A 14,325-nucleotide genomic window follows, 5' to 3' on the forward strand; every position below is an offset into this window, starting at 1 on the left:
TTGCAAAAGAATAAAGTTGGGGGACTTCACACTTCCTGATTTCAAAACTTAACTGCAAAGCTGCAGTAATCAAGACACCAGCGACGGCTATAAAGACAGACATATAGGTCAATGAAATAGAATTGAGTCCAGAAATGAGCCTTTAAAGTTGCAATGAATTTATTTTATATCCTGAAACTGACTTTGTGACTTAGAAAAGAGACAAAATAAGTTATCTAATGATTGAACATCCATTTCTGGGACATCACAGCTTCATCTATGTATATTTCTAATTGTGGTAAGATATGCACAAATTTTACCATTTTAAACATTTTAAGGGTACAGTTCAGGGGCAGTAAGTACATGCACATTGTTGTGCAGCCATCACCATCAGGCAGCTACATCATTTCGAAGTTTCATACCTATGATTAATGCTCCATTGCAAACTCACGCCCTCTCTCCCCCCTCCTCCTGGTACCCAGTATACTTACCTTCTGTGAGTTTGACCCTTCTAGTTACCTCACGTAAGTAGAATCATACAATATTTTTTTCTTTGGTGTCTGGCTTATTTCATGTAGCATGATGTGTTCAAGGCTCCTCTATGTATCGCGTGTCAGCATTTCCTTCCTTTTAAAGTCTGAGTAACATTCCATAGTGTATATATACACACCACACTTTGTTTATCTACTCATCCTTGGATGGACATTTGGGCTGTTTCCACCTTTTGGCTATGGCGAATCAATGCTATGAATATTGGTGTTCAAGTATCTGTTTAAGTTCCTGCTCTCAGTTCTTTTATGTATGTACTCAGAATTGGATTGCTGGATCAAAAAATAATTCTAATTTTAGGAACCGCCACACTTTCCCATAGCGGCTGCACCATTTTCCATTCCCATCAGCAATGCACAAGGATTCCAACTCCTCACATTCTTGCCAACATTTGTACAATATTTTTTGATAATTTTTTAATCTTTTGCTTCAAATATATTTTTGTCAGAACTTGGTAGCTGCAGATTCCCAGCTAATTCTAATTATGGAAAACATGACTACCATATGAACTGATTGGAAAGTCCTTATTGGCAAACTAAGCAGTCAAAATAGATTTATTTTCTGTTAGAAAAAGTCTGGCTTCATTTTATACATGTTTCCATAAAAAAACCTGCTCACTTCTGAATTTTAAGACAGTCAGAGCTGTGGTATGAATTTGTTGCCTGAATGAAGTAAAATTCTGCCAGTCTCAATATTTCTTACTAATGCTCTCTTTGCTTTACTTTCAAGAGGTTATCTATCTCTCAGGATTGATGTGTTATCTGAGAGCAGCGAGATGAAAAGAGGCGAGGGCTTTATGCACAAAAACAGTTTCGTATTTTCCCTTTTACTTAGCAACCAGTTTTACACACAGGGCCACTGCACCACAGTAATTGTTACAGTGTAGGAAGTATGTCTTTCTTGGGTGAAGCAGAATGGGGATTGTGAAGGGCAAGGTGAACACCCTGGAGAATGATGGCGGAAACATATTGAAGTTGACTCCCTTAAAAATATATGTACCTGTGTTCCTCCTGGAGCCTTCATTTATCTCCACGGGTATGTGTATTGCAGCTTAGAGAATCCGTCTGACTTTATTCCCCTCCCAACTAGACATTATTATTCTTGCTGTATGCAGTCGGCGTTTGCTTAGTTTTCCCCACACATTCGCCAGTTTGATCACCATTCTTGCACTGGAGATCTGCTTATTCTTCTTGAAGTAGATTCTTTGGAATTTGCTGACGGTAATGATCTATTCATAGTAAACTGAATTTGTGTTATTACGAAAATATCTTTTATGTCTTTGCACTAAATGATAGTTTGTAATTCTGGGTTAACATTTCTTTCTTCTCAAAACGTTGACTAGTCGGATCATTCTGTTGTCTTCTAGCTTCGATTGGTGCTGTTGAGTGTTCAATGCTATTCTTTTTAGGCAATTTTTTGTTACATTTAAGGCCACTTTGTCATCCTGCAGTTCCACTAGAACATGCTATCTATCCTGCTTATGATTAGTGTTTCCTAAATTCAATGATTCCCTACTATGACAAAATCTAGGAGTATTTCAGCTATTTAATTTTGTCTATCTTCTGTTATCTTTGGGACTTCAATTTTATACAGAGTCGATCTTTGTCACTCTATCCCCCAAGTCTCTTAATGTCTTTTATTATTTCCTGTGCAGATTTGTTTCTGCTGTACATTAGGTTAATGTATTCTGGGTAATCTTTCACAAGTTTTAGTTTGTTTTCTTTGACAGTGTTCAATTGGAACTGTTTAACCTATCAAATCTATTTTTACATCCAATGGCTTTCTTTTCATTTGTGTAAGTTTATTATTTTTCAAATTTTCCTGGTCATAGTTCAGTTGACTTTTTTTTTTTAAACATTTATTCAGTTTTGACAGAGACAGTGCGAGCTGGGGGTGGGAGGGGGTGGGGAGGGCAGAGAGAGAGAGAGAGAGAGGGAGACACAGGATTTGCAACAGGTTCCAGGCTCTGAGCTGTCAGCAGAGTCCAACACAGGGCTCAACCCACAAACCCTGACATCATGACCTGAGCCGAAATCGGACATTTAACCAACTGAGCCACCCAGGCAGCCTGGCTGACTTTTACTTTTTTTTTTTTTTTTAAGTACGGTATCATACCTTCATTTCTCAGTATTTTATAGCATAATCATTTTTTGTTTATTTATTTTGAGAGAGAGAATGGGGTGCAGAGAGAGGGAGAGAGACAATTCCAATTCGTGCTTTCAGTGCAGAGCTTGATGTGGGGCTCGATTTCATGAAATGGGAGATCATGTGCCAAAATCAAGAGTTGGACGCTTAACTGACTGAGCCACCCCAAAGCATTATCATTCTGTATTCTGCATCCAGTACTTCCGGTATCAGATCACTTGCTTTGTAATGGTCTCTTATATATAACAACTTCTTTCCCTATGTTTTGTAATTTGGGGTTGTGAGCTCATTTTTTGGGTGTGTTTTATCTACTGGAATCTTTTGAGGCTTCTGTTAAGGATAAGGTTGTAAGAGATACATATCCTTGTGGCAGTTGATTTTTTTTTTTTTTCCCTTTCACTGAAGGAATAGCTCTTTGAAGATCTCAGCTATATATATGTGGGATCTAAATTTTTATTTCACATCTTGCTCAAGGTCATGTGTCCTGTCTCTCATGTAGTGTCACTAGCTAAGATTCTAATGTGTTTCTTTGAGTCTTAGTTTCTTCCTCTGAAAGATGGGTCTAATTAATAATAGTACCCACATTATGGGGTTGTTGTACAATTAATATTTGCAGTTCTTAGAACAGAGTCTGGTAGTCAATAAATATTAGCTACTATATAGCTAATATATATATCATATATATACATATATAATATATATATATATATATATATATATATATGGAGAGAGAGAGAGAGAGAGAGAGAGAGAGAGAGAGAGGTATATTACCTTATATATTATATATATTTACCAGTTGGCAAATGGCCTCAGGGAAGCAATGGCTCCAGTGCCCTTTGGTTTTGGTCCTTAAAGATTTCCCTCTTTCTGTAAGCTTAGCTACTTATTGTTATATTTCATTAAGAATTCCTAGGTGTTTAATAGTGTTTTTTAGAATGTGAAATCATCTATATTGCTGAAAATATTTTTGCTGTAAAAAGACCTGTGAACACAACTGGCTGTAAAACTCAACATCATCTGATTCTTGACAGTAAACCAAGAGCACGGATATTAAAGATGTGGTCATTCTATTGGTATTTATTTGCCATATGTATGATGTATATGAAGACATGTTAATTTTTTTAAAATTTAGTTTCGAGAGACAGAGAGAGCAGGAGAGGGGCAGAGAGACGAGAGAGAGAATCTCAAATAGGCTCTGCACTGTCCACTCTGCTCAGGCAGCATGAACCGTGAGATCATGACCTGAGCCGAAATCAAGAGTTGGCTTAACCGACTGAGCCACGCAGGCACCCCAAAGCATATTAATTTTTAAGGCCCCTGTTGGTAAAATGACCGAGGAAGTCTTGAATGATATAAGTTTTGGCAAACAGGACGGAATGAAAAAAAAAAGGCACGCAAATGAGCAGATAGGGCCACATCTGAACCTGTTGAGAGTTTGTACAACTAAATGCCTCTTGATTTTCTTAGGGTGTTTGGTAAGCTGGAAAAAACGGTTAGTTTTTTTTTTTTTTTTTTAACATGGTTTGAATACTTGTCTTTTAAGAAAATGTGTAATAAAATTAAAATTAAAAAATGACTTAAAAAACAAGTACTACTACATATATGAGTGATGGCTTACCTGGGGGGAAATTGGGTTAGTTGGTTCTACCTTGAATTATTTGTCCTCACAGAAAAACAATGCCATGACAAAGGACAGAAACACAGATAAGGGGCAATTAATTCAAGTTATTTACTGTTCACCTTCATAATAAAAAAGTGGCTCAAATTAAAAGCTTTAGCTCTGTGTGTTCATGTGGAACAATCTTCCACATAGATTACATGAAGAAGGCAAGGTGCAGGATAGTATGCAGATTATCCTATCCTTCCTATAAAAACATATAAACTTTATTATGCAGAATATTTCTGGAATGACCCATAGAAGCTGGAAAGGGTGGTTTGACTCTAAGGAGAGTGATTTCCTTTTCACGATCCTTTTGTAGGTTGTACACTCTGAATGTAATACTAACACACAAAACCAATATAGTTTTTAAAAAAATTTTTAACATTTATTTATTTTTTGAGAGAGAGAGACACAGCATTAGCAGGGGAGAGGCAGAGAGAGAGGGAGTCACAGATTCCAAAGTGGGCTCCAGGCTCCAAGCTGTCAGCACAGAGCCTGACATGGGGCTTGAATTCACAAACCATGAGATCATGACCTGAGCTGAAGTCGGATGCTTAACTGACCGAGCCACCCAGGTGCCCCAACCAATATAGTTTTATAAAAGGAATCCATAATATTGTCTTTACAAGATTTTTTTTCTCAAGGATAAGCATTCTCAAAGACTCTAAAGTAAAGCTGTTCATTCTTAAAAACCATGATACGGTTGCTGCAATTAAGAACCGGATGAAGAGAAGTTGGCTGTGAGGATGATGAGCTCTGAAAATTAGTGTTATTAAAAAGTTAAACCCATCTTTCTTTAGAGATTTTTTTTTTTTTTAATTTTTAAACTTTATTTATTTTTGAGAGAAAGAGAGCGTGAGTGGGGAGGGGCAGAGAGAGGGAGACACAGAACTAGAAGCAGGCTCCAGGCTCTGAGCTGTGAGCACAGAGCCCGACGTGGGGCTCGAACTCACAAGCGGTGAGATCATGACCTGAGGTGAGGTAGGGCGCTTAACTGACTGAGCCACCCAGGCGCCCCTAGAAATCTTTAAAAAAAGAAATATTGGGGCGCCTGGGTGGCTCAGTCGGTTAAGCGTCCGACTTCAGCTCAGGTCACGATCTCGCGGTCCGTGAGTTCGAGCCCCGCGTCCGGCTCTGGGCTGATGGCTCAGAGCCTGGAGCCTGCTTCCGGTTCTGTGTCTCCCTCTCTCTCTGCCCCTCCCCCATTCATGCTCTGTCTCTCTCTGTCTCAAAAATAAATAAACGTTAAAAAAAATATATTTATTTTGAGAGAAAGTGCATGTGGGCACGAGTGGGGGAGGGGCAGGGAGGGAGAGAGAGAGAGAGAGAGAGAGAGAGAGAGAGAGAGAGAATCCCAAGCAGGGCCTATGCTCAGCACAGACCATGAGCTCATGACCATGAGATTATGACCTGAGGTAATATCAAGAATTGGAAGCTTAACCCACTGAGCCACCCAGGTGCCCCTCTTTATTGAGATCTTTGATTATTCCTTGAGACATGAGGAGACTGACCACTATATCAGAGACCTCTGAAGTCAGCTACATAACATAAATGTTGACTTCTTAGCAAGAAGGTCTACTTGTTAAAAGTTCTACCACCAGCAACCTGAAGACATTGGAACTTACCACTTCTTTCCAAGATTTTGGGCATTGTTCATTCACTGAAAAAGTCACTTAAAAAGTGTAGGGGAAATAATTATACACTAACAAGCTGGACAACCTAGAAAAAATGGATAAATTCCTAGAAACATACAATTTTCCAGCATTATATCATGAACAAATAGAAAATCTGAAGAGACTGATTAGTCATGAGGAGGATGAACAGTAATGAAAAATCTCCTAACAAACAAAAGTCCAGGACCAGATAGCTTCACTGGAGTTTTCTACCACACACTCAAAGAAAATGTATACCAATCTTTCTCAAACTCTTCCAAAAAACTGAAGAGGAGGGAAAGCTTCTAAATACATTTTAGGAGGCCACCAATATCCTTGATGAACACAGATGCAAAAATCCTCAATGAAATATTAGCAATCCAAGTCCAACAATACATTAAAAGGATCACATACCATGACCAAGTGGGGTTTACTCCAGGGATGCAAGGATAGTTCAACAATCAATGTGATACCCACAGTAATAAAAGAAAAATCATATGATCATCTCAATAGATGCAGAAAAAGCATCTGACAAAATTCAACATCCATTTATAATAAAAGCTCTCAACGAAGTAAGTATAGAGGGAATGTAGCTCATAAAGAAGGGTCATATGTGTGAATCTTATAGCTAACATCACACTCAATGGTTAAAAGCTAAAAGGTTTTCCTCTAAGATCAGGAACAAGACAAGGATGCATATTCTTACCACTTTTATTCAACATAGTACTAGAAGTCCTAGCCATGGCAATCAGGTAAGAAAAAGAAATGGAAGGCATCCAAATTAGAAAGGAAGGAAGAAATAAAATTGTTACTATTTGCAGATGACATGTATGTATGTATGTATGTATATATGTGTTTATATTATATGTTATTATATATTATTAAATAGGTTATATATTTATTATATATTATATATTTATATATATATTTATATATATGTATGTTTATGTATGTGTGTGTATGTATATATGTGTATGTATATGTATGTATAATATATATATCCCTAAAGAATCCACCAAAAATCTATTAGCACTAATAACTTAATTCAGGACAGCTAGGATGCAAAACAATACAGATATCTGTGGCATTTTTATACACCAATAACAAGACACCAGAAAGAGAAATGAAAAACAATACTATTTACAATTGCATCAAAAAGAATAAATTACCAAGGAATAAATTTAACCAAGGAAGTGAAAGACTTATATAATGAAAACTAGAAGATGCTGAAGACAGAAATTGAAGAGGACACAAACAGATGGAAAGGTATTCTGTGCTCATGGATTGGAGAATTAATACTGTTAAAATGTCCCTAATACCCAAAGCTATCTACAGATTCAATGGAATATCTATCAAAATTCCAATGGTATACTTCACAGAACTAAAACAAATAATTCTAAAATTTGTATGGAACCACAAAAGATCCTGAATACCCAAAGCAATCTTGAGAAATAACAATAAAGCTGGAGGTACCAGGCTCCTTGATTTAAAACTATACTACAAAGTTACTGTAATCAAAACAGTATGGTAATGGTACAAAAACAGACATACAGATCAATGGAACATAATTGAGAGCCCAGAAATAAACCCACACATACATAGACAATTGGTCTATGATGAAGGGGCCAAGAACATACAATAGAGAAAGGAGAGTCTCTTCAATAAATGGTGTTGGGATATTTCGACAGCCACATGGCAAGAGGATGAAACTAGACTATCTTACACCATACACAAAAATTAGTTCAAAATGGATTAAAGTCTTGAATAGAAGACCTGAAACCATAAAATTCCAAGAAGAAAACAGGCAGTAAACTTCTTGGCATTGGTTTTAGTGGCATCTTTGTGGATCAGACTCCAAAGACAAGGAAAACTAAAGCCAAAATAAACTAAAAAGCTTCTGCACAGCAATGGAAACCATTATCAAAATAAAAAGGCAACCTACTGAATGGAAGATATTTGTAAGCCATGTATGTGATAAAGGGTTATTATCTGTGATATACAAGGAACTCATACAACTCAACAGAAAAACAAACAATGCAATTAAAAAATTGGCAGAGGATAAGAATAAAACATTTTTCCGAAGAACACATACAGGTGGCCAACAGGCACATGAAAAGATGCCTGTTTGAGAGACAGACAGAGAGACAGAGAGACAGAGAGATCCCATGACCCTGGGATCATGTCAATATATTCTGTCTAATATTTATCTCTGAAGAATTAGTTTTAAACTGTTACAGGTGCAACTCATAATCCCGTCTTGTAAGTGATAAAAACTAGTTTTCTTATTTAAGCACTATTCTATTAACAAGGCTTCCTTCTAGGTAATTCTTACACTCAATAGGTATTCAAAAGTTTATTAGATGAACAAACAAATATGTGTGTGTGTATTAGTAGTTGGAACAGTCAACTCCTTCCATGTCAGGAAAAAAATCCATTCATTTTGCTAAATCAAGAAAAGACAGGGGTAAATCTATGTCATCTACAAACTCAACAGTCAGGTTGCCTTATCTGCCACAGGGAAGGTATTCTGAAGTCAGGCAGTCTGGTGTCAGGTCGTAATTACCCACCACCCGGCTAGGACTTCTTCCTTAGCTGGAATTACGTTTGGGCTGCTGGGGTGGGGGTGGGGGGTGGGGGGAGGGCAGGAGGCAGAAAGGAAGAGGAGGGTGAGGTCAAGTCCTCAGCAGTCTGCTTCATCTAGAGCAGTCCACTTTTATTTATTTAATGTATTGGACTCTCATGTATTGAAATTTAATCTCACATTGAAAATGGGGTTCTTTGTGCAACAAAACAAAACAAAAAAACAAAAGAAAACCACTGGGTTAGACTCTAAGGTCTGGAAAAGACTTTCAAACGATATGTATTTGACTCACAATGTCTTTAATATTAGTTAATTAAGTTTTTGATATGTTCTTGGCAATGTAAGGTTTCTGGGAAGATTTTTAAAAACCACAACTAATTTCCTCCAAGATCAAAACAGAACTATAAATAGCCAATGTCTTCAAACTACAAAATCAGGATAAAAGCTGTACTGAAGAGAAAACAAAGGAAAGGAATCGAAATAAAAAAGATGACACATCTTTTTCAAATGTCACATTTAATGTTTTCACCACTGTACTTCAAATCTACATTGTACAAAGTGACCAGTAAGTGTGCCACGGTAATTGACCAACCTCTGAGATTGTACCTTTCACACCAGTGTCTTCTTGGGCTCTTTTGATACTAAACACGTTTCTCATTCAAGTGAATTGAAATGCTTCAGTTGGGTTGATTCTCAGGAGCCTCATAAAAAAAAAACAAAGATATTGCACCATCTTTGTTTAGTAATTCAATGTTTGTTTCTTTCACAGCAAATAATTACTTCATTGAAGTTAAAACTTCCAAACATAACTTATTAATAGTCTTCAAATTCAGCTCAGATCACTCAAGATGAAAATACTCTGCTAAATACAGATAACTTACAATAACTTTAACAGTTAATTGTCCATAACACACACCAAGGTTTTTTCCTAGACCAATTTTAAGACGATCCATTAGTATTCCTTGTACAGGTGAAAAACGATCTTCAATTTTCTTGTCTTTTTATTTTTAATATAAAAGTTGGAAGGGACATTCAAGTTTCAAGTCTCCACATTGAACTTAAAAAAAAAAAAATAGTCATCATCAGCATGTGGAGGTAAACAAGCCAAGTTGTATAACTCCAGGAGGTAGAGGCCTTCAATTTGTATTCATATATACATATGCACAGAAGAATTCAGTGTTCCAACAGAAAAAAGAATTTGTCAAAAAGTAATAAGTTATTTACTACTGTGACATTTCAAGACTCCCACAGCTTTGCCTAAGGACACAAACACATTTGACATAATTCCCTATGTGCCTTTTTTTGTGGCTTTAAAATTTTTAAAAATTTGTTTTTGTCTTTATTTATTTTTTTTTTTAACTGTCCAGTGCAGGAAAAGTCTCACAAAATTTCACAGACCTAAAATGTGCAAGCTAGTTCTCTCTCTATACAGCAATGTTGGGATTCTTTTGAAATTAGCCCAGAAATGAATTATTTACACACATGAAAGATGCATGCTTGGGGGTTCTTTTATGTAAGAAAGAGCAGAAAAACTTCTAATAAAAATAGATTAAATATATATATATATATTTATACTGGGTAAGGAAAACAGAAGTTTAGTCTCTCCTAGTCACAAACTCATTCTCTCTACCCACAACATTGGATTTTAGACAGCACACATCACCGTCACGGCTCTAATGAGAAGCTAATTATAGGGCTTGATCATTAGGTGGCATGCCCCACCCCCCACCCCTCCCCCAGGTGCAGCCACGATCAGCTCATGTGGCTCCATGATTGGTCGCAGGCAAGGTTTCTAGATTCTTTCATTTTAGAAAACCCCAAATTTTCAGGAATGGCTCAAATATCAAAATGGACGACTGTCCTGTGTGTGTGTGTGTGTGTGTGTGTGTGTGTGTGTGTGTGAACAATCTCACTTCATTTAAAAAAAGAAAAACAAAACAAAACAAAAACACAAAACCCCAAAATCCCAAATTTGGTTCAATTCTCTTTTGTTCTGAGGTGAGCCATAACAGCTGCACTAAATTCATAAAACATGTGCAACTCTGGGTAAAATATTTTTCTTCTAAAAGCACAACCACTTTACAAGATTAAAAGTCTAGTAACATTTCTAAATATTATTCATATCATACAAGTAGTGGTTGTTAATTTAAAACTTCATTAGTAAAATTACAGTACAAGCATGATTAACCTCCAGAATTGCAAATCCCAGACTCCAGTGGAAAGCTACATTACATCTTCAGTAGTACATTATCTTCCACCGTCACTCCCACACCAGAGGAGATGGGGGCATCTCAGACGGCTGGGCAACAGTGGAACTGGAAGAAAATGGAGACACGGTGAAACCAGCTGTGACACCACAAAGGGCAAGAGGGTGAGTCAGTGCTGCGTGTTTCCCTCCCTGCCTTTAAAAAAATCGTAAAGTCCATTTCTGGATTTTTGTTTGTTTAACTTCTCACTGTTCATTCAAGAATCTGCATCTATAAGTGAGGCAACTGTGATGGGCCTGAAAACGATAGGTCACTGACTCGTGGGCCGCTGAGCAAACCCTCTCACCTTTCCTCTTCTGGAAGGGAAGAGGCTACCCGCCTCACCGGCTACTGTGACAAATGCATGAGATAATGTATGCAAAGTGGTTTCACTGCGCCTAGTTCATAATATGAAGCAAGTGGTAGGTACTGTAAATAATAATGTCTATAATCAACCAGGAAAATAACCTTAAAGGATGCAGAATTATCTACTGAAAAGTAGCCTCTCAAAATACAGTGACATTAAGTGGGGATCTATTTTGAATGAGGCTTTAAGCACTCTTTTATCAAGTATTAATTCAGTAGTAATGGATAATCACTTAGCAGTTGTTATCCACAGATGGGTTTTTTCAGTTATTTGACATATCTGTCTAATTTGGCTAACTGGATTATAAACTTGTGGGTGTGTGTAAGCACTGTGCTTCCTGGGGCCCGGGATAATGAGTAACTGGCACCTGAAAGGTACTGAAACACGTGATTGGCTGGGTCACTGACTCTTAGGGGGAAATAATAAAACAAAGTAATTTTAAACCACAGAGAAAAGTAAAAAGCAGCCTAATTCTTTCTCTCCATAGACAAATACATGGAAGAATGAAAGTCACCCTGATTTAAAAAATTTTAAATGAAAATTCTTGACTTTGATTCAACAAATTCAATCAAGTTCAACACCATGTCAAGGCCAGTTAAAAGAAAGCACAGGGAAGTAGGAGGAAGGAGGGGCAGAAAGGCAGGTGGGGTAGAAAGGAGAAGAGTGTGGCTTCTCAGATCCAAATCTGTCCTTCTCTGCCCTGCTTTGTGACACCGGAGCCAGACCCTGCTCACATTACCCTTTGACGCCTGGCTTGTGCTGGGAGGGCGCTGCAAGGCCACAGCATCAGGGGCTCTCCTTCCTGGTTCTGGTGGGGTTTTTTTTTGTTTTTTGTTTTTTTTTTGACATGGAAGGCTCAGTTTTGTTCTACCCAAACTTTCTGGCAAGTTTCTCTGCAACCCAACAGGCCTCTCTGATGGACTAGTTCTGCCCACTCCTTTTGCAAAGTTTTCTCACCACCCTCACGCTGTGTGTGTTCCTATGGCAGCCATATCCTCTCCAAAGAAGTCCAAATCTTACTAGCCTTGGGTGGAGGGGCCTCCTCCTTGTTCACTCTTCCCTCAGTCTAGAGGGAGTACCTGCTTTTTGCATCTGCTACTTTGGGAAACTCCAGGATCTTCTTATGCACCATCTTTTCCTAGGTAATGCTTCTCGCTATTAAATCTTCCCTGTTCCCATTACTGGGTGTGGTTTCTTTCTCCTGACTGGACCTTAACTGATGCAAGGAGTGAGGGGAAAAGAGATGGAGAAGGAAAGGACACACAGACAAAGAGAATGAGGCTTGTTGGATTCTGAAGTGGCTATAAAGTTCTTTAAACAAAACTCTACACAGGACACACTGGCACTATACCTATAAAGTAATCTTGCTTCCAGTTATTATTAAGGTGGTGGGGACGGTGGCAGGAGCCAAGATGACCACGTCTAACTCGAGGGCAGCGGCCACCACACTGCCACTGCAGGAGCATCCCTAGCTACCCGTGCGCGTGATCAGGCAGTACAGTGGTCATCTGGGAACAAAACTGCTAAAGCGCCACCCAATGCAACCACTGTGAATTGGTGTCCGTGTAAAAATGAATGCTGTCATTTTTTAATTTGCTTTTGACTAAAGCCAAACCTCGTAAAAGAAAACCTCCTTTTTATCTATATTATCCAATCTAAATAAAAACAGAAATATGCTGAACAACCAAATCACAATGGCACCCTTTTAATAACAAGAGAGTAAGAATTACATACACATAGTTACCTAATAAAGCTCTTAAAAGCAGCAGACTGCGGGTTGATGCAGAGAGGCACTCTGTTTCCTTTCTGCTGTTCCAAAATGAACTGGTGAATAATTTCTGTGGAGAAAGCAAACATCATACAATCCATGCCGACCTGCAGGCCTGGGAGCAGTGGACTCTCAGCTAACTGGCCAGCATCTGAACAGCATATCCTACTGGTTTCATTAGATCAAACACACATATCACGTATCGGGCAGAATCCAATGGAACTGTCCCAAAACCAAAATGACAGCGGCTGCTAAACACAGGCAACCCCCTTCTCTGCCAAGTGGCATTATATGGGTTGGAAACCCCATCAATGGGAGGAGTAAAATGGTCTGTAAATTTGAGAGTGATGCCACTTGGGTTGGCATTATGAGTGCATCTTCTCAATTGCTGGTAATTATTGCCTTTTTGAAAATCACTTAAAAAAACCCTCAACTGGTGTTTAGGTACATAGTTTTGGGCTGTTTACTTTGAGGACCACTCCTTTCTAGAATGTCCTAAAATGTCTAAAATCATTCAGAATTTTGGATGTCATTAACCTCCAGCGTGGACCACCCCAATAAGAGATCCTGTCAGGGAACTTTAGGAGTAGACTATCAGAAATTCCCCTCTCTTGTGATCATTCAAGGAATGATTCCCTCAGTAGATGTTTATCCTTTTCAAAGTCTGCATGTTTTATGAAAAAGTCCAGTATGTTTCAGTCAATGAAACCACACTGAGTGAATCCATATTAACTACTTTGAGTCACACTCACTAGGTAAGTCATCTTGGGAAGCTCCTCTGCCTGACCTTCCACTCGTACTATTAAATCGGTGTTTTCACCCCACACAGAGCCTTCTTAGCATATACGCCCTGGCCAAGCAGCTATACGCGAGGTTGTAAAATAAACACATGGAGGAACTTTGGTCGCCATCCAGACTCAGCTTTTCATGGCTACATAATGAAAAACGTTATCCTACCTGGCCGAGGGCCAAGAAAGATACTCACCTTTAACCTGTCGAACAGAACTGAGGTTCTTCTCAAAAGTGTCATCAAATTTGGGATTGGTGACGGGCTCAAAGTCACTGGTATAAACTCTTCCAGTAGAGGTGGAAAAGCAACATTTACACATACACGTGTGATATCGTAGTCGCCCTTCATCTAAGTAGGGGTGGGCTAAGGCATCCTTAGCGGATATTCTTTTGGACTGAAATCAAATTTAGAGACCAGCACATCAACGCTACAGATAAACATGACTGTCCACACAGGATCTTTCGTAAGACACAGTAACTGCTTTTCACAGCCCATTCTTAATTTACGGCACATCTTGCTTTGTAAAAAGGGGTGACTGAATTTAGAGGCGGGTAGTGTAGTGTTAGAGGGAGTATGTCACTTCGGACA

At 38.4% G+C, this 14,325-nt stretch overlaps 1 protein-coding gene across 2 annotated transcripts in view; it reads right to left on the reverse strand.

The window, feature by feature from the left end:
* Window positions 1–9,065: 9,065 nt before the first annotated feature.
* Window positions 9,066–14,325, reverse strand: part of NLK (nemo like kinase) — a 165,541-nt gene continuing 160,281 nt past the window's right edge. Inside the window, exons 9-12 of one of the 2 annotated variants that reach the window (XR_006962280.1) lie at window positions 13,933–14,131; window positions 12,924–13,017; window positions 10,755–10,881; window positions 9,066–9,623 (exon numbers count right to left, since the gene is read on the reverse strand). Coding sequence is in view for 1 of the 2 variants with exons in the window: in XM_047080744.1 (XP_046936700.1) it covers window positions 10,827–10,881; window positions 12,924–13,017; window positions 13,933–14,131 (348 nt within the window). In the remaining variant the exon portion in view is untranslated. Of the gene's footprint in view, window positions 10,882–12,923; window positions 13,018–13,932; window positions 14,132–14,325 lie in introns of both variants that reach the window. The other variant, XM_047080744.1, reaches the window with a different exon arrangement.

The sequence above is a fragment of the Lynx rufus genome, unplaced genomic scaffold (genome assembly GCF_022079265.1).
Source record: "Lynx rufus isolate CCGP_SWC_20201006 ecotype Redwood Valley unplaced genomic scaffold, mLynRuf1.p SCAF_18, whole genome shotgun sequence".
Classification (NCBI taxonomy): domain Eukaryota; kingdom Metazoa; phylum Chordata; class Mammalia; order Carnivora; family Felidae; genus Lynx; species Lynx rufus.